This window comes from Ovis canadensis, chromosome 3 (genome assembly GCF_042477335.2).
Source record: "Ovis canadensis isolate MfBH-ARS-UI-01 breed Bighorn chromosome 3, ARS-UI_OviCan_v2, whole genome shotgun sequence".
Lineage (NCBI taxonomy): Eukaryota > Metazoa > Chordata > Mammalia > Artiodactyla > Bovidae > Ovis > Ovis canadensis.
The window spans coordinates 20,128,807-20,153,473 of NC_091247.1; the positions used below are offsets into that span (position 1 = coordinate 20,128,807).

General features: G+C 51.2%; 1 protein-coding gene and 1 long non-coding RNA gene across 4 annotated transcripts in view; one reads left to right on the forward strand and one right to left on the reverse strand.

The window, feature by feature from the left end:
- LOC138435466 (uncharacterized) overlaps nucleotides 1–24,667 on the reverse strand; it is a 53,554-nt gene extending 28,887 nt beyond the window's left edge. The window contains exons 1-3 of one of the 3 annotated variants that reach the window (XR_011255115.1): nucleotides 24,487–24,667; nucleotides 8,368–8,542; nucleotides 6,263–6,526 (exon numbers count right to left, since the gene is read on the reverse strand). This is a non-coding gene — a long non-coding RNA (uncharacterized lncRNA). The remainder of the gene's footprint in view (nucleotides 1–6,262; nucleotides 6,527–8,367; nucleotides 8,543–24,486) is intronic. The other 2 variants (XR_011255117.1, XR_011255116.1) reach the window with 2 other exon arrangements.
- On the forward strand, nucleotides 12,686–19,576 carry CIMIP5 (ciliary microtubule inner protein 5). Its single transcript, XM_069580200.1, has 3 exons — nucleotides 12,686–13,380; nucleotides 15,444–15,483; nucleotides 18,146–19,576. Exons 1-3 carry the CDS (start codon nucleotides 13,139–13,141, stop codon nucleotides 18,335–18,337), a joined length of 474 nt encoding a protein of 157 aa, XP_069436301.1. The 5' UTR covers nucleotides 12,686–13,138; the 3' UTR covers nucleotides 18,338–19,576.

The window sequence follows — 24,667 nt, forward strand, 5'->3', positions numbered from 1 at the left end:
GAGGGGTTCACAACACCGCCTTGGCATGCCCCCGGTGTGCCCCTAGCAGAGCAAATAGCAGGTGCTCAATAAATATTTGGAAAATGAAGGCAGCGTGTGAATAAAAGAATTAATTAATGCAAAGCACTCAGGCTACTTTGAATCTCGCGTCTCTTACCTACACCACCCCACTGTCCTGAGATCCCTGTGCACAACATTTTCTGTAGTAGGTTCTCAAATATTCCCAGGTTGGGGCGGCCTCAGGAATTCAACACGTCTCTTCAGAGGGACACAGTTGAATCCATAACATGCCTGCCTCCCTTGATGGTCATCGTGGGGGTGTAAAACCTGGCCCCTAGCTCCAACTTGGGGAGCTCGCAAGGGCTGCGAAGGGTCTCAGGGGGTGGCTGAGAAGCGCCCCTCCCCTCTGTGGTTGGATGTCATTGCCCAGCTTCTCCCTCCCGCCCCCTAGCAGCCCTCTCCACCGGGTGGAGGGTGACTGTGGAGCACTGCCCTCACTAACTTGCCTGAACCCATTCTCTGTCTCAGGGCTGGTTTCCTGCGGCTCCCCACAATACATGGGGAGCTAAGCCCCCAACACACCACACCCGGCAGCCAAAGGAGGGACCCCTCTCGTCACATAGCAAAGGGATGTGCTTCTCCAAGGATGATACCTGTGCTCAGGAAGTCCCAGAAACTGCCCCTGATTCCCTTTATGAGCAGGCCTGGGAACGTCCTCCCACTGACAGCCCATCCCTGGTGAGCTCCTGGTGTATAAGCCTTGGCCTGGGAGACTTTTCGCTATTTTCAGTCACCTATTCAGCCCTTGGACTGCAAGGAGATTAAACCAGTCCATTCCGAAGGAGATCAACCCTGGGATTTCTTTGGAAGCTGAAGCTCCAGTACTTCGGCCACCTCATGCCAAGAGTTGACTCATTGGAAAAGACTTTGACGCTGGAAGGGATTGGGAGCAGGAGAAGAAGGGGACGACAGAGGATGAGATGGCTGAATGGCATCACTGACTCGATGGACGTGAGTCTGAGTGAACTCCGGGAGTTGGTGATGGACAGGGAGGCCTGGCGTGCTGCAATTCATAGGGTCGCAAAGAGCTTAACACGACTGAGCGACTGAACTGAACTGAACTGATTCAGTCCTTCATCCCAGAGAAATGTGCTGGGCCTCTGCTACAAGCTATTCTGATGCTACCCCCCCGGGGACATCCAGGAACTCAACTTCGCAGCTCCTTGCCCTCAAGTTGCTCAACCCAGGCGGGGAGAGAGATGAACAAGTGCCTGCAGTACAAGGAGGGCAAGTCCCAGGCTGGGGGGCGGGGTGCTGTCCAGAGAGGAGAGGACGGAACCCAGATTGGAGTAGGGGTCCCAGGAAGGCTCAGTGACTGTGAGCCCTGACAGTCAGCACTGAGCCCTGAGTCCTTCCAGATGCTCTTTCCCGGAAGACGACACCACTGGCATTCCAGACACATCTCAGGAATGACAAGTAGTTTAGTGTGTCTGGACCAAAGGGAGAATGCCAGAGAAGCAGTAGGAGGAAGGAGCAGGGTTGTGGGGAGTGCCACGGGTGGAGGTCAGGGGCTGAATGAGATGCTTGATGCTCAGGTGGGCGGCAGCAGGAAGCCTCGTTGGGCGATGAGGGGCGGGGAGGCAGAGGGTAATGTACATGATGCGGCCATGCAGAAGACGTGCCTCCCAGCTCTGAGGATGGTCCTCAAGCAGCCCTCTGTGTCCCTCACAGGGAAGAACAGTCCAGGGGAGAGCTCTTGGGAGGATCGCATTGCTTTATGGGGACCCTCCCTGAGCACCGCATTGTTTCATGACCACCACCCTGCCCAGGACCAACTCCCACCTGAGCACGGTAAAGGGAGTGAAAGTGAAAAAGTCGCTCAGTCGTGTCTGACTCTTTGTGACCCCATGGACTATACAGTCCATGGAATTCTCCAGGCCAGAATACTGGAGTGGGTAGCCTTTCCCGTCTCCAGGGGATCTTCCCAACCTAGGGAACAATGCAGGTGGACTCTTTACCAGCTCAGCCACAAGGGAAGCCCAAGAATGCTGGAGTGGGTAGCCTTTCCCTTCTCTAGGGGATCTTCCCCACCCAGGAACTGAACCGGGGTCTCCTGCATTGCACGCAGATTCTTTACCAACTGAGCTATGGTAAAGAGAGACTGCCTGGCCAAGTGTGCCCAGATTGTCAGTCACTTTGCCTCACTTTTGGAATTTAGCTTCAGAGCCTCTAACAGCTGCCTGCATTCCCAACTAAAATATTAAAAGAAATATTTTTGTTACGAAATTGCTCTGCTTTGCCAGAATCTTGCTGTACATTTGCAGTGATGCTCTGGGCTCCTCAGAAGGCTAAGGAACAGCCCAGAGGAGAGAGCGGGGAGGCACTAGGGAGGCATCACCGATTTACACACCAACAACAGAGCCACCCGTCCACTAGGCTCTGCCATCGTAAACTCACCTTCCCAGTTTAAAAGGAAGAGCGAACCTGAGCCCAACATGGAGGGGACAGCGGGACAGTCAGCACCCGGGCCTGCCCTGTCTCTACCGGGACAGATGTCAGATCTCTCGCTGACCCAGCCTTTGTTTCCCCACGTTGCTGTAGCTGGAGTTATAACTTGGAGTTAGAAGGTCCCCGAGACACTGCCTGCACCTCAGCTTACAACTTGGAAAATTAAACCAGAGGGGGCACTAACTTTGTATATACCGAGAAATAAAAAGAAAAATATTTTTAAAAGATGGATGAATTCATACATGAATGTAAGATGAACAGGTAATTAAATTCCACAAGTCACAAAACCAGCTGGAGGCTGCTTTCCACCCACCTAGGCAGGCTACTCCATAATGTCTGAGGTTCCGGTGGTTGTGGGAATTGGGGGAGGGTCTGGCACGTGGTCTGGGAAAGAAAGGTGTTAAATAACTATCAATGCCCACCCCCTTCCCTCTCCAAGTCCTGAGGTTTCATCTGAATTCTACTGCTCCACATGGGGGGCTTATATTTTTAATAGCTCAGTCCATAACCTGGTTTACTGATACAACTTCAACTCCGATCCACATGCTCTATCCCCAGAGTTCTCACATTATAGACAATGCAATGCCATTATCCCAGATAAGAGAGAGATAGTAAAGGAAAGAAAGTTTCTGGTCACGTTAGATAATTTCACAGTTTCAGAACCAGACAATTTATAGCCGGGAGAGTGAAAGGCCTCATTCCAGATCAAATGAAATAACACAGAAGAAATTAAGAGAGGAAGAAAGAGGTTGGCTGACTGAAGATAGGAAAATGTCATGCAGTTTTCAAGAATGGAGGGAAAAGGTGAAATCTGGAAGCAAACTAGCAAGACTGACCAATTTTGAGCAAACTTCCAAAGTATGTAATTTTTAATGATTTTTACTTTTTCCATTTTAATTTTTTATTTGAAGTATAGTTGATTTTCAATGCTGTGCTAATTTCTGCTTTACAGCAAAGTGATTCAGCTATACACATATATACATTCTTATTTTATAATCTTTTCTACTATGATTTATCCCAGGAGACTGAATATAGTTACCTATGATATACAGCCAACAAACGTCCTTTTAATCAAAGCTATGGTTTTTCCAGTAGTCATGTATGGATGTGAGAGTTGGAACAGAAAGAAAGCTGAGCCCCAAAGAATTGAAGCTTTTGAACTGTGGTGTTGGAGAAGACTTGGAGAGTCCCTTGGACTGCAAGGAGATCCAACCAGCCCATCCTAAAGGAAATCAGTCCTGCATATTCATTGGAAGGACTGATGCTGAAGCTGAAACTCCAATACTTTGGCCATCCCTGAGAACTGACTGATTGGAAAAGACCCTGATCCTGGGAAAGACTGAAAGCAGGATGAGAAGGGGATGACAGAGGATGAGATGGTTGGATGGCATCACTGACTCAATGGACTTGAGTTTGACCAAGCTCCGGGAGTAGGAGATGGACAGGGAAGCCTGGTGTGCTGCAGTCCATGGGGTCGCAGAGTCAGACACGACTGAGCAACTGAACTGACTGATGATATACAGTAGGACCTTGTTGTTTACCCCTTTTAAATATAATAACTGGCATCTACTAACCCCAACTCCCAGTCCACCCCTCTCCCTCGCCTCCTCCCCCTTGGCAACTACAGTCTGCTCTCTATGTGTGTGAGTCTGTGTCTGTTTTGTGGACAGGTTCATTTGTGCCATATTTTAGATTCCAGATGTAAGAAGTATCATACGCTATTTATCTTTTTCTGACTTACTTCACTTGGTGTGATAATCTCTAGCTACATCCATGTTGCAGCAAATGGCATTAGTTCGCTCTTTACGGCCGAGCAGTATTCCATCGTGAGTAGGCACCATAGTCTCATAGATCAGTAGACGTGTGTCGTCCCCATGTCTTGGCTGTTGCGAATAGTGCTGTTATGAGCATAGGGTTGCCTGTATCTTTTCAAATTACAGGTTTGTCTGGGTACATGCCCAAGAGTGAGATTACTGGATCATATGGTAGCTCTATTTTTAGTTTTCTGAGGAACCTCCACGTTGTTCTCTATAGTGGCTGCACCTACTTACATTCCCACCAACAGTGTAGGAGGGTTCCCTTTTCTCCACACACTCCGTGGTATTCATTATTTGTAGACTTTTTAACGGTGGGCATTCTGACTGGTGTGAGATGGTACCTCATTGTAGTTTTGATTTACATTTCTCTAATAATTAGGGATGTTGAGCATATTTTCCTGTCTCTACCAGCCATCTGTATGTCTTCATCTGTATGTCTTCTTTGGAGAAAAGTCTATTAAGGTCTTCTGCTCATTTTTCAATTGGGCTGTTTGTTTTTGTTGAGTTGTATGAGCTGTTTGTATATTTTGGAGATTAAGCACTTGTCTGTCGCATCATTTGCAAATATTTTCTCCCACAGAATGGTGTAATTTTTAAATGATTAGTGAAAAAAAAAAAGAGCTAATTGCTGGGAGCTGGTGAACAGTCACTAGGAACCAACCTCATGTCACTTTAATGAGGTCGTTAGGATGACAGCCCCAAGGAAGGCAAGGAGCTAAATCATCTTTATTTTAGCAAGAAAAATTGTTTCACCTCTTTCCACAATTCTTTGTAAAAATGAAGCGGCAGCAACATCTAGAGATGAACAATGACAGATGGTAATTGGCGGCCTCAGTGCGACCATAAGGGATGCTGAGGCCACCAACCACACTTGCCAGTTCAAGTTGCCCACGTGCCTACAGATCCATGAAGGTGCTGGTGGGTCTGTGAGCCAGATGTGGTATTTCTGAAGGCCCAGCAGGAAGCAGGCTTGTACTGGCAGGCCAGCCTGCATGTCTGCAGGGGGCAGCGAGGGGGTGGGTCTGGCTCCGTTCAGGCTGCATGGGTTTGAGTGAGTCATAACATCTATCTAGATATTTTTGTCTCCAGCAACGTGGAAATTTCCATAATCTGAAAATTCTGTTGCCACAAAACACCTACAAATCCTGGGTAATATATGATAAATATCCTCTTAAATGCATAGTGGTGCCTTCGATCAAGTCAAAGAAGAACCAGGAGCCAAAAACAAAGAGGAAACTGAGAACTCAAGCTCCTGCCCTCCCAGGGACATTTGCCAAGCTCGGGAACAAGGAGGCTTGGTGTCCACACTGTTTGGAAACCAGAACAAAACCGTGGGCCTGTACCAGGAAGGTACTTGGAAATAAGACGCCTTAGAAATGCAGGATCCTTGGAGCCTGGGGGACAAGAAGGCTCAGGGATAAGATGGAACATGAAAAAATTAGCAGAGGAAGATGTCAAGGAAACCTTTCAATTCCCACTCCTACTTGCTAAGAAGGGAAAGAGAGTCCTCCATGAGAAGCCATAATCACATACCTGCCCTCATTGGGTATGGAGTTTGAACTGACACTATTTGGTCTGGAAACCAAAATCAAGAAATTATCTATGAGTGACCTGGGGTTGATGGTTCCCTGTGTGCTTGGCAGAAATAACTGCAAATTCTCTCTGGAGCAGCATGCCCTCAACCCGAGGTGTATAGGAGTTCCAAGATAAATCCCAGTCTTTTATAAGATCAACCTTCACTGCGTGCTTAGCTTGTACTTAAATCCTTTACGGGTGTTATGCCACTTAATGCTCACAGGTAGGTATTCTCCTTATTATTGTACCTCTGAAGGACACCCTTCAGATTTTTCAGGGTCCCTAATAGAGATGAAGTTGAAACACTTAGAAACCACATCTTGGGAGGAATGTTTGAAGAGACTGGAAAAAAGTCAACTCACTGGAGGTCTGACAGACATCCTCAGTTACCTAGACGGCCATCCCGTATCTTGTTCTCAGCAGTTCTAGGGGCAGAATGGAGAAGCTCAGACCCTCTCGCAGAAAGGCATTTCTTATGGGAGAGCACCAGGCATGTCATAACAGAGAGCTCTCTGCAATGGATAAGGTGAAACCGAGGCACGGCAAGGATGCTGCCGAAGCGACCACGGGCTTGACAAGGATGCAGAACCTAGGACGTGAAGCTCCTCTTCCAGGTCCTTAGAACCCTATGGACCAAACAGAGAAGCATCATACATTGGGATATTTCTCCTTCATCCCCTCCTTCCTTCTACAGCAGTTTACTGAGCCCCTACTATATGCCAGGCATCATTCTAGCTGGAGATGCATTTATGGTGCATCTATGGTTTGTCTCTAGCAAAGGAAACAGGCAAGGACAAAATAATTTGAGATAACAATGCTAAGAAGAAAACAGAGATGAGACAGACTGGCAGAGAGCTGTTGGGAGTTCTTTAGTAGGAAGTCATGAAAAGGATGGGATCTGAGCTGAGACCTGAATGTCAAGTGTGAACCAACCACAGAGAAAGTCCCAGGGAGCAAGGAGCTGGAGAAGTCAGGTAGGGCCACCTGGAGCCCAGGAAGAGCCCAGCTGCAGTCATAAGGCTGTGGAGAGGTTTTGCTCCAGTTTCTATGGGGAAGAATGACCTCGTATGTGCTGCCTTCAACAAGACCCAAGGCTTTGATAACAAAGATCTGTATAATCACTGAGAAAGTGCAAATTAGCCCTGCTGGCAGGCAAATTGAGGTAAATGAGGTTTCCAACAGGACGTGGATGACGCCAACAGTACAGAAAAACAAAGAAACCCGGGCAAGGCCATCTTGCAGCTGCAAAATGACTAACACTCTCCCTAGAATCGCCCAGCACAAGGCCAATCATGAGGCTCCTTTCCAAGTTGGCCTTGGGTTCCCAGCTGCAGCAAGCCCTGTAAACCCAGCACTGGGGCTCCAAGAATGCTCTTGGGGTTACCCTATGAGGTGAGCTGCTAAATCATCACGATAAAAATAGCCAGCATCACTCTTAACAGCTGCCAGGCCATTTGCTAAAAGCTTTATACATAATTTGAGACATTTCATGTTGCCATAACCCTCTTGGATGATTGCTATTATTACCATCTTACTCCAAGGGATAAGACTGAGATTGAGAGAGGAAAACCATAAGTAGCAGAAAGGGGATTGAGACAGGGTCTGCCCCATAGAGAAGCTTGTCTGACAGCTATCTGCAAACCAGGGCCTTCACCAACACAGCAGCTCTCAGCGTTCTGAGTGCTGGTGAGGGCACGAGCTTCTGCTGGCCTCTGGGTATGACCCCTAAGTGCTTGCTCATAATTATCATATTTTACCACCTTTCTGTAGGTTAAGTCACTGACCGAATTTCAAGCCCAATAAAATGCAGGAGGCAGCCCATTCTAGTGCCCTCGTTCCCTGGGTCAGAGATCACCTGGAGCTGGTGGCAAGCTTGGAACAGGCGTGAGGGCTGACCGCTGGGCTCCTGGGGACACCGACTAGCATTAGTCAGTGGGGAAGAGGGGAACGGGGGTAAATCTTGAGGACTCAGATCGGGGCTCAGAAGGTCAAAGGCAAGGCAGCCTGATCCACTGTCATAGCGTGGCCTGTCCCCTTGTCTTGAGGTGGGGAGGGGCAGGGGAAGAACAATCCTATGAGCCGCTGACACCACAGCATTTGGGCTGGAAAACACCAGGCTGGCTGGCTCAGTGGTAAGAACAAGCCTGCAATGCAGGAGACACGGGTTCAATCCCTGGGTCAGCAAGAGCCCATGGAAAAGGAAATGGCTACCCACTCCAGTATTCTTGCCTGGAGAATTCCATGGACAGAGAAGCCTGGCGAGCTATACAGTCCACCGGGAAGCCAAAGAGTAGGAGACGGCTGAGCGACTAAACAACAACAAGCACGGGGCAATTATTAAAATACCGACAACCCTCCAGGCCCACTGGAAAATAGCTGCCCCTGTCCACCCCACCGCTCTCACCTCTGCACACCTGCAGAGCAGGAGGCCTCCTGGGCTTTCCCATCGACTGGGCCTGGGCCTCACCTGTTGTTACAGCATCACTGCTGCTTGGAGACTCTTTTCACCGAGGGCTGTGTGTCCCGCACGTCTTCCTGGAAGCCTGCTGCACGGGGTTCCTTCACAGACACTTTCTCTGGACGTCACACTCATTCTCAAAGTGCCTCCAATCTTAAAGATGCCCAGCTTCCTTGAGGGGGTGCTGGGAGGACGGTAGGAGAGGTAACTGGTGGTTCAGGGCCCCACAGAGGATGCAAAGCTACAGGCTGCCCCCTGCTGCCCCGGTTCAGTATTGCAACCATTCCCAATTCAATTTCCCCTTTTCTCCACTCACCTGCCATTAGTGAGAAGTTACAGAATAAAGAAAATAATATAGAAAATAAATGGCCCAGCGTACTTTTCCAGCACTCCTAATTCCCAGGAATCCAGTGAGTGAAAGTCGCTCAGTCCTGTCCGACTCTTTACGACCCCATGGACTACACAGTCCATGGAATTCTCCAGGCCAGAATCCTGGAGTGGGTAGCCGTTCCCTTCTCCAGCAGATCTTCCCAACTCAAGGATCGAACCCATGTCTTCTGCATTGTAGGTGGATTCTTTACCCACTGAGCTGCCAGGGAAGCCCAAGAATACTGGAGTAGGTAGCTTATCCCTTCTCCAGGGGTCTTTCCGACCCCGGGATCGAACCCAGGTCTCCTACATTGCTGGCGGATTCTTTACCAGCTGAGCCACCAGAGAAGCCCAAGAATGCTGGAGTGGGTAGCCTATCCCTTCTCCAGCAGATCTTCCCAACCCAGGAATCAAACTGCAGTCTCCTGCACTGCAGGCAGAATCTTTACCAGCTGAGCCACCAGGGAAGCCTGAGTCTCCAGACTATCTACCAGTGAATTTATATTTTGCACAAAGTAAAACCGTTTATGAGGGTTGCTTTTTCTCTTCAAATAACAGTTTAAGAAGAGACCATGGCAGTCAGGAGAGGCTGCAGTCCTGACACTGCATTTCCTGCCCATGTGAGCGGTGAGGGCGGTCACTCTCCTGAGCGCCCACGCTCTGCACTCAGACTCAGAAATATCCAGCCCCTTTTCACGAGGCCGCTGTGATGCTTCAGGCAGAAATGCAGGTGAGAACACTCTCCATCCTGAAGTGCTATACAAATGCTATTTTTAATGTAATTATCAGGGAATATTTAAGTGATCTCTCAGAGCCGAGATTGGTGTTGAAAATGTAGTGTACCTAATTCCTGGAAATTATCAAGACCTCTGGGCTTCCATAGCAGCTCATCTGATAAAGAACCTGCCTTCCAATGCAGGAGATGCAAGAGAAGCATGTTTGAAACCTGGGTTGGGAAGATCCCCTGGAGGAGGAAATGGCAACCCACTCCAGTATTCTTGCCTGGAGAATCCCATGGACGGAGGAGCCTGGTGGGCTACAGTCCATGGGGTCGCAAAGAGTCCGACACAACTGAGCACGTGCCCACACACTCACACGCACACACACGCATTGCACATCAAGGATGTTCCTGGGGAAAGCGGGATAGCCAGCTGTTAGTCAGCCACGTGGCACAAGCACAGAAGAGTTAACACAACAGCCCTGAGACCACTGTCCTCAAAAGGCCTGCTTATAAGGCTTGCCTTTTGCTGGTGTCTGGGACTCTGGATTTCGGGAAGAGAAACACAACTCCAGCAACCTCCCAAATCCATGGATTTTCCCCTTTATTAGAAAGTTATACAGAAAGTTATATTATGGGATGTGAGGTGTGCAAGGGGCAACCCCCTGATTCCCCAGGGTTGGAGGGATGGGGGTGGGGTTGATGAGACCTACCCAGAGTGAATCTGGACACTTTTTCCAGATCAGTGATTGCGGAAAGAAATGTGTTCAAGCTAGACTGGCAGGTGCAGTCTCTTTTTCCCACCAGTATTTTATAATGGAGATGTCCAAATACACAGAAACGTCAGAAGAACGGTACAGTGAATACCCATCTACCATCCCCTAGATTTTATAAGGAACATCCTATTGAGTATGCTTGTCACATATATACTCATCTCTCTACTATCAGTCTGAAATAGTTTCTCAGTCAGTTCAGTCACTCAGTCATGTCTGACTTTTGCGACCCCATGGACTGAAGCACACCAGACTTCCCTGTCCATCACCAACTCCCGGAGTTTACTCAAACTCATGTCCATTGAGACGGTGATGCCATCTAACCATCTCATCCTCTGTCGTCCCCTTCTCCCACCTTCAATCTTTGCCAGCATCAAGGTCTTTTCAAATGAGTCAGCTCTTCGCAACAGGTGGCCAAAGGATTGGAGTTTCAGCTTCAGCAACAGTCCTTTCAATGAATATTCAGGATTGATTTCCTTTAGGACTGATTTAGAAAATAATTTCTAAATACATTTTAATTTTTAAAAACCAGTCCACATGGAAACATTCAGCGTCTACATACATTGGATGCTCGGCCATCCAGGATTGCCCTGGCTGGCCTTTTTGGTCCTGTCCCTTATCTCTGGAGCAGGTGACCAGGAAACCTGGGCCAGGGTATCTGAGCAGACTGCAAGGCTGTTCCAGGCTACTCTGTGCCACCGGGTGCAGTCGGCCTTGTGCGTGGTGTTGCAGCAGCAGGCACTGGGCTCTGTGAACACACTGATGAGACCCCTTCCAGAGGCTGAAGGAGATCAAAGCTGCCACTTCTTGGGCACTGCAGGGACCTGTCCTGGCTCTGCTTGCGGCCACAAACACCCAAGAGAGAGCGACAGCCAGGGAACCCTGCTTCTGAGCCCTGAGGCCTCCCAGTTACCAATGGCCAGCAGTTCTCATCCTGGCTCTGGAGAGACAGAGGCCTAGTCCCGCAGCCCCAGGTTTTAGACAGACGTCCCAGCAGGTCACACTCACTCAGCCCCTTCCTTAGACGAGTGCCGGCAGCTCTCGGCAGTCTGGCAGCTCTCACCCCGTCTCCTCCCTCCAGCCCTCAGCCAAGGCCAGCGGGGGCTTCACCACCTCCTCTCACCTGGACCACGGCCACGTCCCTTCACCTGCGTGTCCTTCCCTGGTCTTCTTTGCCCTGTGGCTCAAGGGCAGAATGCTCCCTTGTGCACAAGCTCCGTGCACAAGCTCCCCACATAGCTCCAAACAGCCCAGGGCTTGGACCCCTCCCTGCAACCCAATGACCGAGCTCAAATACCTGTTCTCTTGTGTGTCCAAGCTTTTGCACTCAATCAGTCAGTAGCTCAGTCGTGTGTCCAAGTCTTTACAACCCCAGGGACCGTAGCCCACCGGGCTCCTCCATTCATGGGATTCTCCAGGCAAGAATACTGGAGTGGGTTGCCATTTCCTCCTCCAGGGGTCTTCCCCAGCCAAGGATAGAAGCCGAGTCTCTTGCATCTCCTGCACTGGCAGGCAGGTTCTTCACCCACTGAGCCACCTGGCAAGCTTTCGCATTTGCCCCAGTTTTTCGACCTGGAAATGCTAGGCACCCATAAGAACCCAAGTCCTTGGGGCCTCCTTTATGAAAACTGAATCCAAAAGATGCTCCCAGGGTGGGCAAACAGCGGGTGTGTTGGCTACACCTGTGCGAACACCCTGGGGTGCCTTGTGCACCGTCCACATAGCAGGACTTGGCGTGTGTGTGCACGTGTGTTCATGTGTGTATGTGTGTAGCCATCTGCTCATGTGTCTGCTTCCCAGCCTTACAGAGGCAGGAGCACCATGCCCAACGGGTCATCCCACAGATCCATGACTTTGCCAACACACACGGGGGGTAAGAAGGAGTCAAGAGCCCAGGAAATGCAACGGGCCGGGGACACAAACCAAAGGGGAAGATATCTGAGGATGCCAGCTGAGCAGAGCAGGAGGGGCCTGGGGCCACAAGGGAACTGGGCTGTGTGGGTCAGAGCAGAAACAGAGCCAAAGGTTCAGAACAGGAATCCACACCCTGGGGGCTCTCACTGTTTCCTTCTGAGGATCTGAACTCAAGGCCCGGCTACAATTGGCACCTGAGTGGCCCTGGGCAGCTACTTATCGTGCTGGTGAGGGCCTCCATTTCCTCACCTGTACAGTGGGCTTGGAGATGCCTGCCTTGCATGACTAGGGGAGTCAAGCAAGATCAAGGGCAGCACTTTGCAAACCCTCCAGTTCTCTGCAGAAGAGCAGGTGTTAACTGTGCAGCATCACTGATCTTCCCTCGCCTGGCATGTACGCAAAGCGCCACACTCTCGTTCACAGAGAACTGCCCATCCACCTTCTCCTGTGAGCCCCACGGCACCCACCTGGGGCAGATTCCCACCCATGTCTCTTCTTACTGCTTCTCTCCCCCAGGCTCTACTGAGGTCTCCAGCCAGGGGGGCAGAGGGGCAGAGCTGAGGGCAGCCGAGCTGGCTTGGCTCAGACCAGGAACTCTCTCCACCCAAGCCTGGGGCTCAGATGTCTCTCTCTCTCTCTCTCTCTCTCTCTCTCACACACACACACACACACACACACACACACACATAGACACACAAGGCCCTCCCCTCCTTAGCACACTAGGGAGCTGCCCGTTCCCAGGGCAGCAGTCAACACAGACAGAAGCTCAGACACAACTGGGCTCCAATGCTCTCTGCAGCCTGGAGGGCCTGGTCCCCATCGGCCACTCTGAGCTCAGGATCTGGGGGGCCAAAGAGAACCTCTGCACAGCTCTCCTGGTGTAAATGCGGGAAAGCTCTCTGAGCTCAGGCAAGAGTCTCTCTCTCTCTCTCTCTCTCTCTCTCTCTCACACACACACACACACACACACACACACACACACACACAGTCTTACACACTTGCACCCATGGGAAGCCGCCCCACTCCTGGGCTCCAGAGAACTACATCAGCTGAGTACCAACTGCGTTCAACCAGGCCTCCAGCCTCAGTCCCGTCCACTGCCCCAGGAGGCTCTGTGGTGGGCAGGGGTCCCGCGGGTGGCCCCCAGGCCCTGAAGGCCAAGCGGTCAGCCCCAGGGGCTGATGGTGTGCAGCAGGACCAGCTGTGGAGGGAGCTGCTGGAGGCCGAGAGGAGGAGCCAGCAGCGCTGGTGAGTGTCCTGCCCTGTCCTCTCCCCAGGGCCCCCCAGCCTAGCTCAGGGTCTAGGAAGCTTCCGGAGACAGCGAGACCTGGGAGTGAGAGGGAGTAAGCCAGATGAAGGACACTGATAGAAAAGTGCTGGGCCAAGGAGCAAGAGCCTGGACCAGGGGAGGTGAGGGAGCCCAGCAGGGGCCCACAGAGTAGGGGCAGGTAGGCGGGAGGTGAGACTCCACCATGTGCATTCTGGAAGCCCGGCTTCCCTTTGCAATAATCCTTCCAGCTGGAGCTCAAAGGATGAACTGCGAGGGCGGGAGCGTAGGGAGGTCAGGAAGCCTGGGGAGGCGTGGGGTGGCAGCAGCCTGGGGAGGGGCGCCGGCCCTCTGACCCAGCAAAGGGCGCCCCTTCAGGCATCATTCAGTCCAGAAGTCCCTAAAAGAGCCGCCGCCGTGCCAGGCTGCCACAGGGGACAAGACGGGCCCAGGCCCATCTCCGCGGCGTCCTCACTCTCAGGACGAGGAGCCAGAAAGCAACAGAGACACAGGCAAGAGCAACGTGCAGCTGGTGTCAGGAGGGGACCGACAAGCACTGGCGTCTTGCTTTTCTGGGGGCTCACGGAGGCCTGTCTGGGGAGGTGGCATTCAGGTTGGGACCCGAGTATGAGAAGGGCCATGGAAGAGTTTGGTGTATTTTAAAAAGCCACAATATAAAGACCATGCGTGTGGCTGGGGTGGTCAGGAAGGGGACAAGAGCCTCAGTGGGGGGAGTAGGAGGAGGCAGCTGGGCAGTTTCTCAAGTCCCAATAACTTTTTTTCAAATGTCATGGGACACCCTGGAGGGTCTTAAGCAAGAGGCTGACTGGAGCTAGTTTACAGTTTATTTATTTATTTAGTTTACAGTTTAAATGACCAGTCTGGCTGCTGTTCCTGGTGAGGTGGAGGGGACAGGGCAAAGTGACATTTAAAGTGACAGCAGAGCTGCCATGGTGGCCTGAGCTGGGGACCGGTAGGAGAATTCAAGGGAGGTTTTAGTGGTAGAATTAAAATTGCTGATGGATGGACTGGAGTCGGAGAGATGGAGTGTGTGTGTGTGTTGGGGTACAGGGGACATTTACAAAGACAGGGTCCCCCTGGTGCCATGACTCTAGGTCATGGTGTTTGTGGTCTGTGCGGATTGGGGCAGAGAAACTTTTTTTTTCTTCTAAGTCTTGGAGAATTATTTGACTTTTTAAAAATAGATTAAAAATGAAACTGCCAGCACAGATAACACCATTCTTCACAGTATCACTTCCCCAGCACCACCCACCTTCCTCTGTCTCAAGCCCTGGAAGGTTACCAAGCTTTGTGAAGATGAAAGCCGGCTTTTCTTCTCAAAAGACTGGGAGACCAACCCCCCACCCCCACACACCCGACCCCGCCCCCCGCACACCCGACCCCGCCCCCCGCACACCCGACCCCGCCCCCCGCACACCCGACCCCGCCCCCCGCACACCCGACCCCGCCCCCCGCACTCCCGACCCCGCCCCCCGCACACCCGACCCCCCCCCGCCCACGCACACCCGACCCCCTCCCCGCACACCCGATCCCACTCCCACACACACACCCGACCCCGCCCCCACACACCCGACCCCACCCCGGCAGACGCTTGGGGTGAAATGGCTTCCGGTTTCCTGATCCACCTGCCACACCCCCTGCAATCAGACTTTCAACTCTATTGAAATGTTGATCCTTGGAGTTTGTTCCACTTAATGATTGTAGTTCCTCCATGATGTAATGCACGCATTTGTGGCAGCAACTTATTCCCTTGAAATGGAGTGAAAGTGTTAGTCATGTAGTCGTGTCCGACTCTGAGACCCCATGGACTGTAGCCCATCAGGCTCCTCCGTCCATGGGATTCTCCAGGCAAGAATCCTGGAGTGGGTTGCTATTTCCTCCTCCGGGGGATCTTCCTGACTCAGGGATTGGACCCAGGCCTCCTGCATTGCAGGCAGATTCTTTACCATCTGAGTGACCCTGTTAAAATGAAGGTAAAAACGCCATAGGGAGGATCACACTGTCATCATGCTTTCCTTTCCAGGGCTCAGAACTGGAGTTTCCTGAAAGACTATGACCCCATGGTAAGACAGACCATGTTCCCATCTGAAATGCTTGCACTTGGAGTGTTTATTCATTCATCTGTTTATTGAGGACCTGCTGGGTGCTAGATGCTGCAATGGACAGAGATGAGTAAAATGGAACCTTGTTTCCAGAAACTCTGGATTTGATGGGAAATAAAATACTTCTGTAGAGCATTTAGAAATGAATTTTCCCCAGTGTTCCTTGACTGCAGTGAGATGAACTCGCTGGAACTGGTAAGTACCAGCTGCTGACATGTTTCTCCCGGTCCGACGGTATCAGCAAGATAGAGTGAGGTGAGGTTGGCCCCACATAGAGGATGAGTCTGAGTGAAAACACTTGTAAACAAATTCCCTGCATCTAATATCACCAGCCCCAATCCATCCTCCACGTGGCTACCAGAGTAACTTTTCTAAACTGCAAAACTCTCTCTCTCTCTCTCTCTCTCTCTCTCTCTCTCTCTCTCTCTCCCTGGTTTAAAATCCTTCCATAAATCTGCATTTTCCGGGACGGCTTGCAACACTTCCCATGATCCAGCCCTGCCTCCTCCCCCTCCTTGCTCACTCCACACTGACCCATGCACTCTCTTTTATGCTCTTCCCACTTAGCCTAATGGCCTCCTAATCATCCTTCAAGGCCCCACCCAAGAGGCCTCTTCCTGGCAAGCATGGCCAGATCACCATATTTTCACTCCCCAGGACATCTCACCCATTCCTTGGGCACGTGCAATGAACAGTCTTACCTGGCCATGGGCTTCCTTGGAGAAAGGACAAAGATGACTTCATTGCTGAACACATACCTCCAGCTAGTCTTTACCCCCCAGCACCCAGTAACTATTTCGCGCTCAGTTCACGTTAGAGCAATGAGCAAATGAAGAATGATCTGGCTGTTAAAAGCATGGTCAGAGAACCAAACTGCAAACTGAACAATGTAACCAGCCAACCAAGGTGGTGGCCGCACAAGCACGGCCCCTGTGGGTTTTAGGGATGGTGTGACATCTGAAAGACTAGCCTTGTGGGGCTGCAGCTGGTCCTTAGATGGAAGATTTAGCTCACAGGATCTGAATTCCAACCCTGAGCCCCTGATCCGGGCTCCCAGGCTGCAGAGTCTCTCCCTGCCCAGGGCTGTGTATCAGCAACCTGACCCCTGACCCCTGACCCGCCCAGAAAGCCCACACCGTGGGGCCACCTCCGCACAGACTTTCCCAGGTGAGAGCCAGGATCCTGTTTCTTAAAAACTGGTCCTGTCACTTCGATTTGACACAGAGCAGCACAAAGTTAACCATAAACAAGGACAGGGAAGGCTTATCAGATTAGTCATAATCCAGACATTTACTCAACACATCCTCAGTTTACAGAAGGCACCAGGTAGCATGTTCAGGGCAGCACCCCTCCTTAAGACCCCCCTTCAAACTGGAAACAAGCCCAAATGCCCCCGTGGCAGAATAAAGTGACCTGTGGAGTATTCACACAACCACACCACAGAATACCGTGTAACATGGAGAACGAAGGAGCCGCAGCCACACACAGGAACACGGGGGAATCTCACATCACATAGTGAGAGAAAGGGGCTGGAGGGCAGAGACAGGATCCCTTTGCGGTAAAGTTCAGAACCAGGCAAGCCAGCTCCTGGTACTGGCTGGTTGAGACCAGGTCCCCTTGGAGGTGGAGACAGTGACTGAGGGTTAAATGTAGGCTTCTGAGGCAGATGGGGTTCTGTTTCCTGGTCGGGGGGCAGGGGGGAGTTGGGGGGCTGGATTGATCTGGGACTTGAGTACTTGTGTGTGTGTTGCCCAGGGGAAAGGGGGTCGTTTTCATCCGGTAACTGCTTCCAAGGTGATAAGGGGCGTCGTCCCTAAATTGGTGACACAACATAATTCTCCTAAAAGAAAAGGGGGGAATGAGAGGGTAACAGGCAGGAGGGCTAGGGGTCTCCAAAAGGAGGAAACAGACTACAAGCATCAGATTTTTGGCTTCCCTGATAGCTCAGTTGGTAAAGAATCCACTGGCAATGCAGTGGTTCAATTCTTTGGTGGGGAAGATCTGCTAGAGAACGGATAGGCTACCCACTCCGGTATTCTTGGGCTTCCCTGTGGCTCAGGTGGTAAAGAATCCTCCTGCAATGCAGGAGACCTGGGTTCTATCCCTGGGTTGGGAAGATCCCCTGGAGAAGGAAAAGGCTTACCCACTCCAGTATTCTAGCCTGGAGAAGTCCATGGACTGTATAGTCCATGGGGTTGCAAAGAGACACGACTGAGTGACTTTAAATGTAAATGTAATGTGTGTGTTAGACTTAAAGTAAAAATTGACCAAAGGAATAAAACCAACCCCATGGTGCTCCCGTTATGAGTGGGGTAGTGTCTTTAGCCAGGATGATGGAGAAAGAGTTAAATGTGGTCCCTCCCTTGGCCATTGCAGGTCAAGCAACCCAGTGAAGGAGTCTGGGAAGGGAAGCCGCTGGGTAGGCAGCCCTTGGGGTGAGAAGGATGAAGAGGGTGTCTGGGCTGGAGAGTTGAGTTTGGATCCAGAGTGGGGTCTGGGGTCAGGCCCCCAGAGGATGCTTCCTGCAGAGGCCACCTGCCCCCCTCCCCCTTCTCCTCCCTGCTCAGGCCTCTCCAGTTGTCTTTCCCCCAGCAGATGACTCTCACTGTCCCCTCGTCCTCAGGGCAACAAGAAGGAGCCCGTGCAGCTGCCAGACTACGTGCCTCGCTTCTCTGACACTGTCCCCAATTCCACGAACCGGGCTGTGGGCAGCCGGGTGGACACGCCTCTGGGGAAAACCCTCATCGGCCTTGACTTCTTCTTCGTGGAAGGAGCCCGGAAGAAGAAGCTGGAAGAGGAGCTGCAGCCCATCTAGGAGGAGGGCTGGGCGGACGCTACTGGGGAGCCATCACCAGAGCCTCAGACAGCATCCCACACAAGCTGGGGGTCAGCATCTCTGAGCCCCGCATGAGGTCAAGAGGGTTCCTGGCTCATCGTCACACCTGAGAAGGACAGGATTTGAGGGCTTGCCCAAGGCCATGTAACTGGCAATGGTGGGGCTTCCCTAGGGGTCAGGGCCCACGAGAGGGGGCCGTGCACATAGTCAGGAGCGCTGACCGCTGAGTCGGGATCCTGCTCCTGGCTCTAGGCACCTGCAGCCTTGGGCAGATCACTGCAGCCTCTGGGCCATTTCCCCATCTGTGACGTGGTGTTTCCATCGCTGCTGTAACAGGTGACCACAAACTGAGGGTCTCAAAACCACACATGCATGTTACCTTGCAATCCTGAAGAGAGAAATCCAAAGCAGCTCTTGCTGGACTAACTAAACTGAAGGCGTTGGTAGGGCCACATTCCTTTCTGGAGGCTGGAGGAATCTGACGCCTCACCTCTTCCAGCTTCTGGAAGCTGTTCAAACTCCTTGGCCCTTGGCTCCTTCACCCTCAAGGGCAGAAATGTTGTTGTTGTTTTTCAGTTGCTTGTCATGTCTAATTGTTTGTGACCCCATGGATTGTGGCATACCAGGCTTCCCTGTCCTTCACCATTTCCCGGAGTTTGCTCAAAGCCATGTCTTTTGAGTCAGTGATGCCATCCAACCATCTCATTCATCCTCTGTCACCGCCTTCTCTTCCTGTCCTCAATCCTTCCCAGTTCGGGGTCATTTCCAATGAGTTGGCTCTTCACACCAACGTGGCCGAAGTTTTGGAGCTTCAGCTTCAGCGTTGGTCCTTCCAGTGAACATCCAGCGTTGATTTCTTTTAGGATTGAATGGTTTTATCTCTGATTGACTGGTTTTATCTCCTTGCAGTCCAAGGGACTCTCAAGAGTCTTCTCCTGGAGAAGGGCAGCAATGGTATCTTCAAATCTCTCTCTCTCTCTGCCTCCCTCCCCTATCTTTTAAGGACCCTGTGACTACACTAACCCACCCCGAACATCTGGGATAATCTCTCCAGCCCACAGTCCTTAATTTAATCACACCTGCAAAATCCCTTTTGCATGCAGGGTCCCAGGGTGTAGGACATGGGCGTCTTTGGGGAGCCAGTTTTCTGCACCACACATAGGGATAAAATGGTCGATTTTGTCCGGTTGTTGGGAGCATTAAATGAGTTACCCTGTGTGATTGTTTACAGCAGTGCCTGTAACGGGAGGGTGTATTTGCCACGGATGCCCCCCTCTAGGGAGGGTGAGCACCATCCTAATACCGTCACCCAGGGAAGACATGGGTCCTCAAACAGAAGCTGCCAAGAGGGTCAGCTTTCCAGTCAGGGTCTCCATCTCGTTCGCTACCCATGTCATGGGCAGGGCGGTCAGGGTGAAGCTGGAGTGAGGGGAGCCTGCCTGCAGCAGATCCTAGTTGAGACAGTGCCGGCCGCCCCAGGGAGTCCGTGACCAGGATCCATCCTCTGTGCCACGGGGCAGACAGGGAGGCACCTGGCCTGGGCTCAGGCCAGAAAAGGGAGCAGGATGCCTGGGGTCCAGGCGATGCTCATGTGAGCAGGCCTGGCTCAGGGTCTGGTGATCTCCTGCTGATCCTGGTGATCTCCTCCTGGAGATCTGCTGATCTCCTTTGCCTCCCAAGCGTGGTGTCAGTGGCCTGTGTCCCCTTTATGAAGGACAGTCTGGGCCACTCATGTCCAGGCAAAAATTGCAGTTAGGGCTTCTTTCCTCTTTTTGGTTAGAAAACAATGGTTTAAGGACTTCCCTGGTGGCCCAGTGGTTAAGACGCTAAGCTTCCATCGCCTGGGACATGAGTTTGATCTCTGGGGAACTAAGATTCCACATGCCATACAGTGCAGCCAAAAATATAAAATTACAATGGTATATTTTAAGCAAAGAAGCCAGTGGGTTAGTCCTGCTCTTCCTCTTCCTCATGCAGCTGGGCTGGACTTTCCCTCGCGGTGCAGGTGCAGCCTTGAGACAAAGCTGTGGCCCAGGAGCAAAACAGCCAGTGGTCTTGTCTCCACAGCTGAGGAGGGGAGAGGACTTGGAGGAGGCGAGAGGGGGTGCACAGGTGGGAGGAGCCTGTGAGGGACGTGTGTGTGTGTGTGTGTGTGTGTGTGTGTGTGTGTGTGTGGCACAGGTAAACAGAAACAGCCATCACCCACATTTCCAGTGGCAAGCATTTAAATTGTATTCCCTTGTTTCTTCCTCTTGTGTGTGTGCTAAGTCGCTTCAGTCCTGTCTGACTCTGTGCGACCCTATGGACTGTCACCCGCCAGGCTCCTCTGGCCATGGGATTCTCCAGGCAAGAATACTGGAGTGGGTTGCCATGCTCTCCTCCAGAGGATCTTCCCAGCCCAAGGATGGAACCCAGGTCTTCTGCACTGCAAGAGCCACCAGGGCAGACTTTGCTTCTCATAACAACCCCCAAAAGTTAGCAGATAGGGAGGTTATATTCACGAGAGGCTAAAATCCTGAAACTCTGGAGACAAAGCCCAAGTCTCTGGGCTTTCCGCTGTGTCTTTTGCAGGAGCCCATCTACGGCCTCCTGAAGACAGAGGAAAATGGATCAGGGGAGAGAATGGCCACTTTTTCTGACACTTTCGTGGGCTTTTTTCAGTTTCACAGCTAACCTTAAATGTCACTGTCATTTATGTGTTTGGAGTCCTTTACTCCTCTCAGCAAACTTCAGTATCATTATGCCCTAAGGTGGAGAAAACTGAGGCACAGAGAGGTTAAGTCACTTGCCCAACAGCGTACATCTGCCTACTTCCAGCGACTGACTATAGGCCTGAGACTACACTCAGTCACTGTACAGTACTGGACCTCCGTAATCCTCCAAAACTTGAGTCCCCAGTATTTAGCAAAATTTAGACCTCTTCTGCTCAAGGACAGGTTTTGGGTCCTTGGAAAAGGGGGACTGTTTCCTAACCTGCAGGATCCTCCATTACCACCAAGAATAGGTCTTTGCTGTTATCAGGGGTTACTCAGGACACCCACTTCACTGCCAACCCTTGACCCCTGCAGAGTGTAATGGAACAAACCAGGCCTGATTCTGGAATGAGACAAGGTTACTCACAACAGGACACAGCCCTCTGCACTTGGACTTGGAGGCTGCAGCCCTCTTATTCAGAATCTGAGACAAAACTGGGTTCCCTGTCCAATGTGAGGTCAACAGCCTGGACAAAAGTCAGAGGTCAGTACAGTCAGGGTCAAGGTCACATCAAGGTAGCATCACAGGACAGCCAAGTGTACCCAACCAGGACTGGGCTGGTCAAAGACAGCTGCCGGTGGCTCTTCAAAGACTCGATCTGCATTTTTGCTATAAGCAAGCTCCATTTTACATTTATGCCCAGAAAGCAAAAACAAAAAAGCTATTTCCATTAGAGAGAGTATGTCAAAGAAAGTGGCATTCTGGGAACTCCCAGGACATAAGATGCAGGTGATTGAGCCTCTGCAGACTGGAGGGACCCTAGGGGAGCTTCTCTGTCTGCCCTGGGCAGGGGGTGGGGTGGGGGCTGGGGCTCACCCTGCCTCACCACTTCCTTGGAGCACAGTCACCAACAGAAGTGAGGTGTATTGAGCACAGAGTCTGTGCCTGGCCCATTACCCAAACCATCTCCTTTGTAAGTATTATTGCCATCCTCTCCCAATTTGGAAATTAAACCAAGGACTTTATTCATCCTGGCCCAGGCCTACACCATGCAGCATCCTCCTCTGCAGGGCTCAGTAGGGAGGTGGGATAGGGTTGGGGCACAGATTCCTAGGACGTCCCCAGCTCAGGGCTTCTCTGAGCTCTGAGCCTTCTGTGAGCCCTGAATCTCCCAGCTTCCAGGGGACCTTTACAGAGTTGGTACAGCAGTGCAGGGGGACACACCAGCCCTTTTCTTGCTCACAGGTCTACATGGAGCTGACATCGTGGGCCCCAAGGGGGCAGAGGCTCACCCAGGGAGCACTCCCGCCTGCTTCATAACCTGAGGGGAACTGGAGAAACACCAGGCTCCCTTCAAGACATCAAGGTCATAAAAGACAAAGGAAGTCTGAGGACATAACCCAGGTCAAGGTGACCAGCTCCCGAATTAAACATAAGCAGCTCTAAAGGACACCTTGAGACTAAGTATTAGATAATGGACTAAATGTCAGACAATATGGACTAAAGATTAGATATCAGCTTAAATTTGCACAAGGTGATAATTATACCTGGATATGTAAATGAACATCCTTCTTCTTACAAGATATATGTTATTTAGGGGTAAAGCATCATCAGTTCAATTCAGTTGCTCAGTTGTGACCAACTCTTTGTGACCCCATGGACTACAACACATCAGGCCTCCCTGTCCATTACCAACTCCCAGAGTTTACTCAAACTCATGTCCATTGAGTCAGTGATGCCATCCAACCATCTCATCCTCTGTCGTCCCCTTCTCCTGCCTTCAATCTTTCCCAGCATCAGGGTCTTTTCAAATGAGTCAGTTCTTCACATCAGGTGGCTAAAGTATTGGAGTTTCAGCTTCAGCATCAGTCCTTGCAATGAATATTCAGGGTTGATTTCCTTTAGGATGGACTGGTTGGATCTCCTTGCAGTCCAAGGGACTCTCAAGGGTCTTCTCCAACACCACGGTTCAAAGCATCGATTCTTCGGCACTCAGCTTTCTTTATAGTCCAACTCTCAGATCCATACATGACTACTGGAAAAACCATAGCTTTGACTAGACGGACATTTGTTGACAAAGTTATGAAGCGTCATGTCTGTAACTAACTTGTAAATGGTTTAACAATAACAACAAAAATGTGGGTGGTCTGTAGGCGAGTGATGGATAAAGCAAAGGTGGATAAAAATGGTAACAACTGATAAACTTAAGAGCATATGGGTGTTCACTGAACTATTCTTGCAAGCTTTCTACAGGCTTGGGGACCTTCTAAATGCACGTATGAGAGGAATGGCCCCTGAGCTGATGGTTCGCCTACTGATGAGACGGACTGAAAATGGAGTCACTCAGTGCTTGATGCCAGTGTTCCCTGGAAGGTATTTCCAGCCAGCTGCAGTCAGGGAGCTGCCTGGCTCTGCTCAGCTGTGGCCCAGGAAGTGGGGTCAGGTTCACATGACAGGCTAGGTAACTGTGCGTACAGGGAAGAGCAGACTTCTTCCAGATAGGGACACTATTATGGGCTGCAGAGATATCCCAGTGAGTGTGCATGGAAGAACACTCCCCACACCTGTCTCAGGACACAGAGAAGCCCCAAAGATCAGCCATCATGCCCGTGGGATGTCCCAGCTGGGATGTGTGGCCTCCAGGACTCACACCTGACTCCACCCAGGGCCGCACTCACCCACAGCTCCAGGAGCAAAGCCAGTGTCCACAATCCCCAAAACATTTTGCTAGTTTGCACATGGTAGGGAACTACCATATTTTGAGTGCCAACTGTGTCCCTCTCAATAACCTTACGAGGCAGGTATGGTTGTTTCTGTTGATGTTGTTTTAGTCGCTAACTTGTGTCCAATTCTTTTACAACCCCATGGACTGTAACTCACCAGGCTCCTCGGTCTCAGAGATTTTCCAGGCAAGAACACTGGAGTGGGTTGCCGTTTCCTTCTCCAAGGGATCTTCCCGACCCAGGGATTGAACCTTTGTGTCCTGCGTCTCCTGCATTGGCAGGTAGGTTCTTTACTACTGAGCTACTGGGAAGCCCTCGGGTATGGTGATCCCCATTTTAAAATGAAGAAATTGAGACCAAGGAAAATCAAGGGCTGGCCCAAGATCATACAGCCTGTAAAGGCCAGGCTGTGAGGACGGTGGAGGCTGACAAAGCACCTAAGTCCTATCTCGCACATTCCAGGTTCCAAAGATGTCCCCGGGGCAGCCAGCACTCACAGAACAGCAGGGATAGGCTAGGCCCCAGGTTGGAGCAGCTCTCCTATGGCTGGTCCTGGGGCAAAATGACAAACAGAGTCTAAGATAGAGGGAGGGAAAAGAAGGAGCCAGAGCCATGTGCCAGGGCAGGAACTCCCAGCCAAGACCACTTCAAAATGGGAACAGCCTCCTTGCTTCAAGGGATAAATGGAATGACTTAATGAAAGTCACGCACCTGGGCACTCAACAGATTCCAGACACATCCATCGTTGTCACTGCTGCTGTTGATCATCAGCCTTTGATGCTTGCAGGAAAGCGCTTCACTTCAAAATAAACAAATGGGACCTAATCAAACTTCATAAGCTTTTGAACAGTGAAGGGAATAACAAAACAAAAACACAAGCTACTGATTGGGA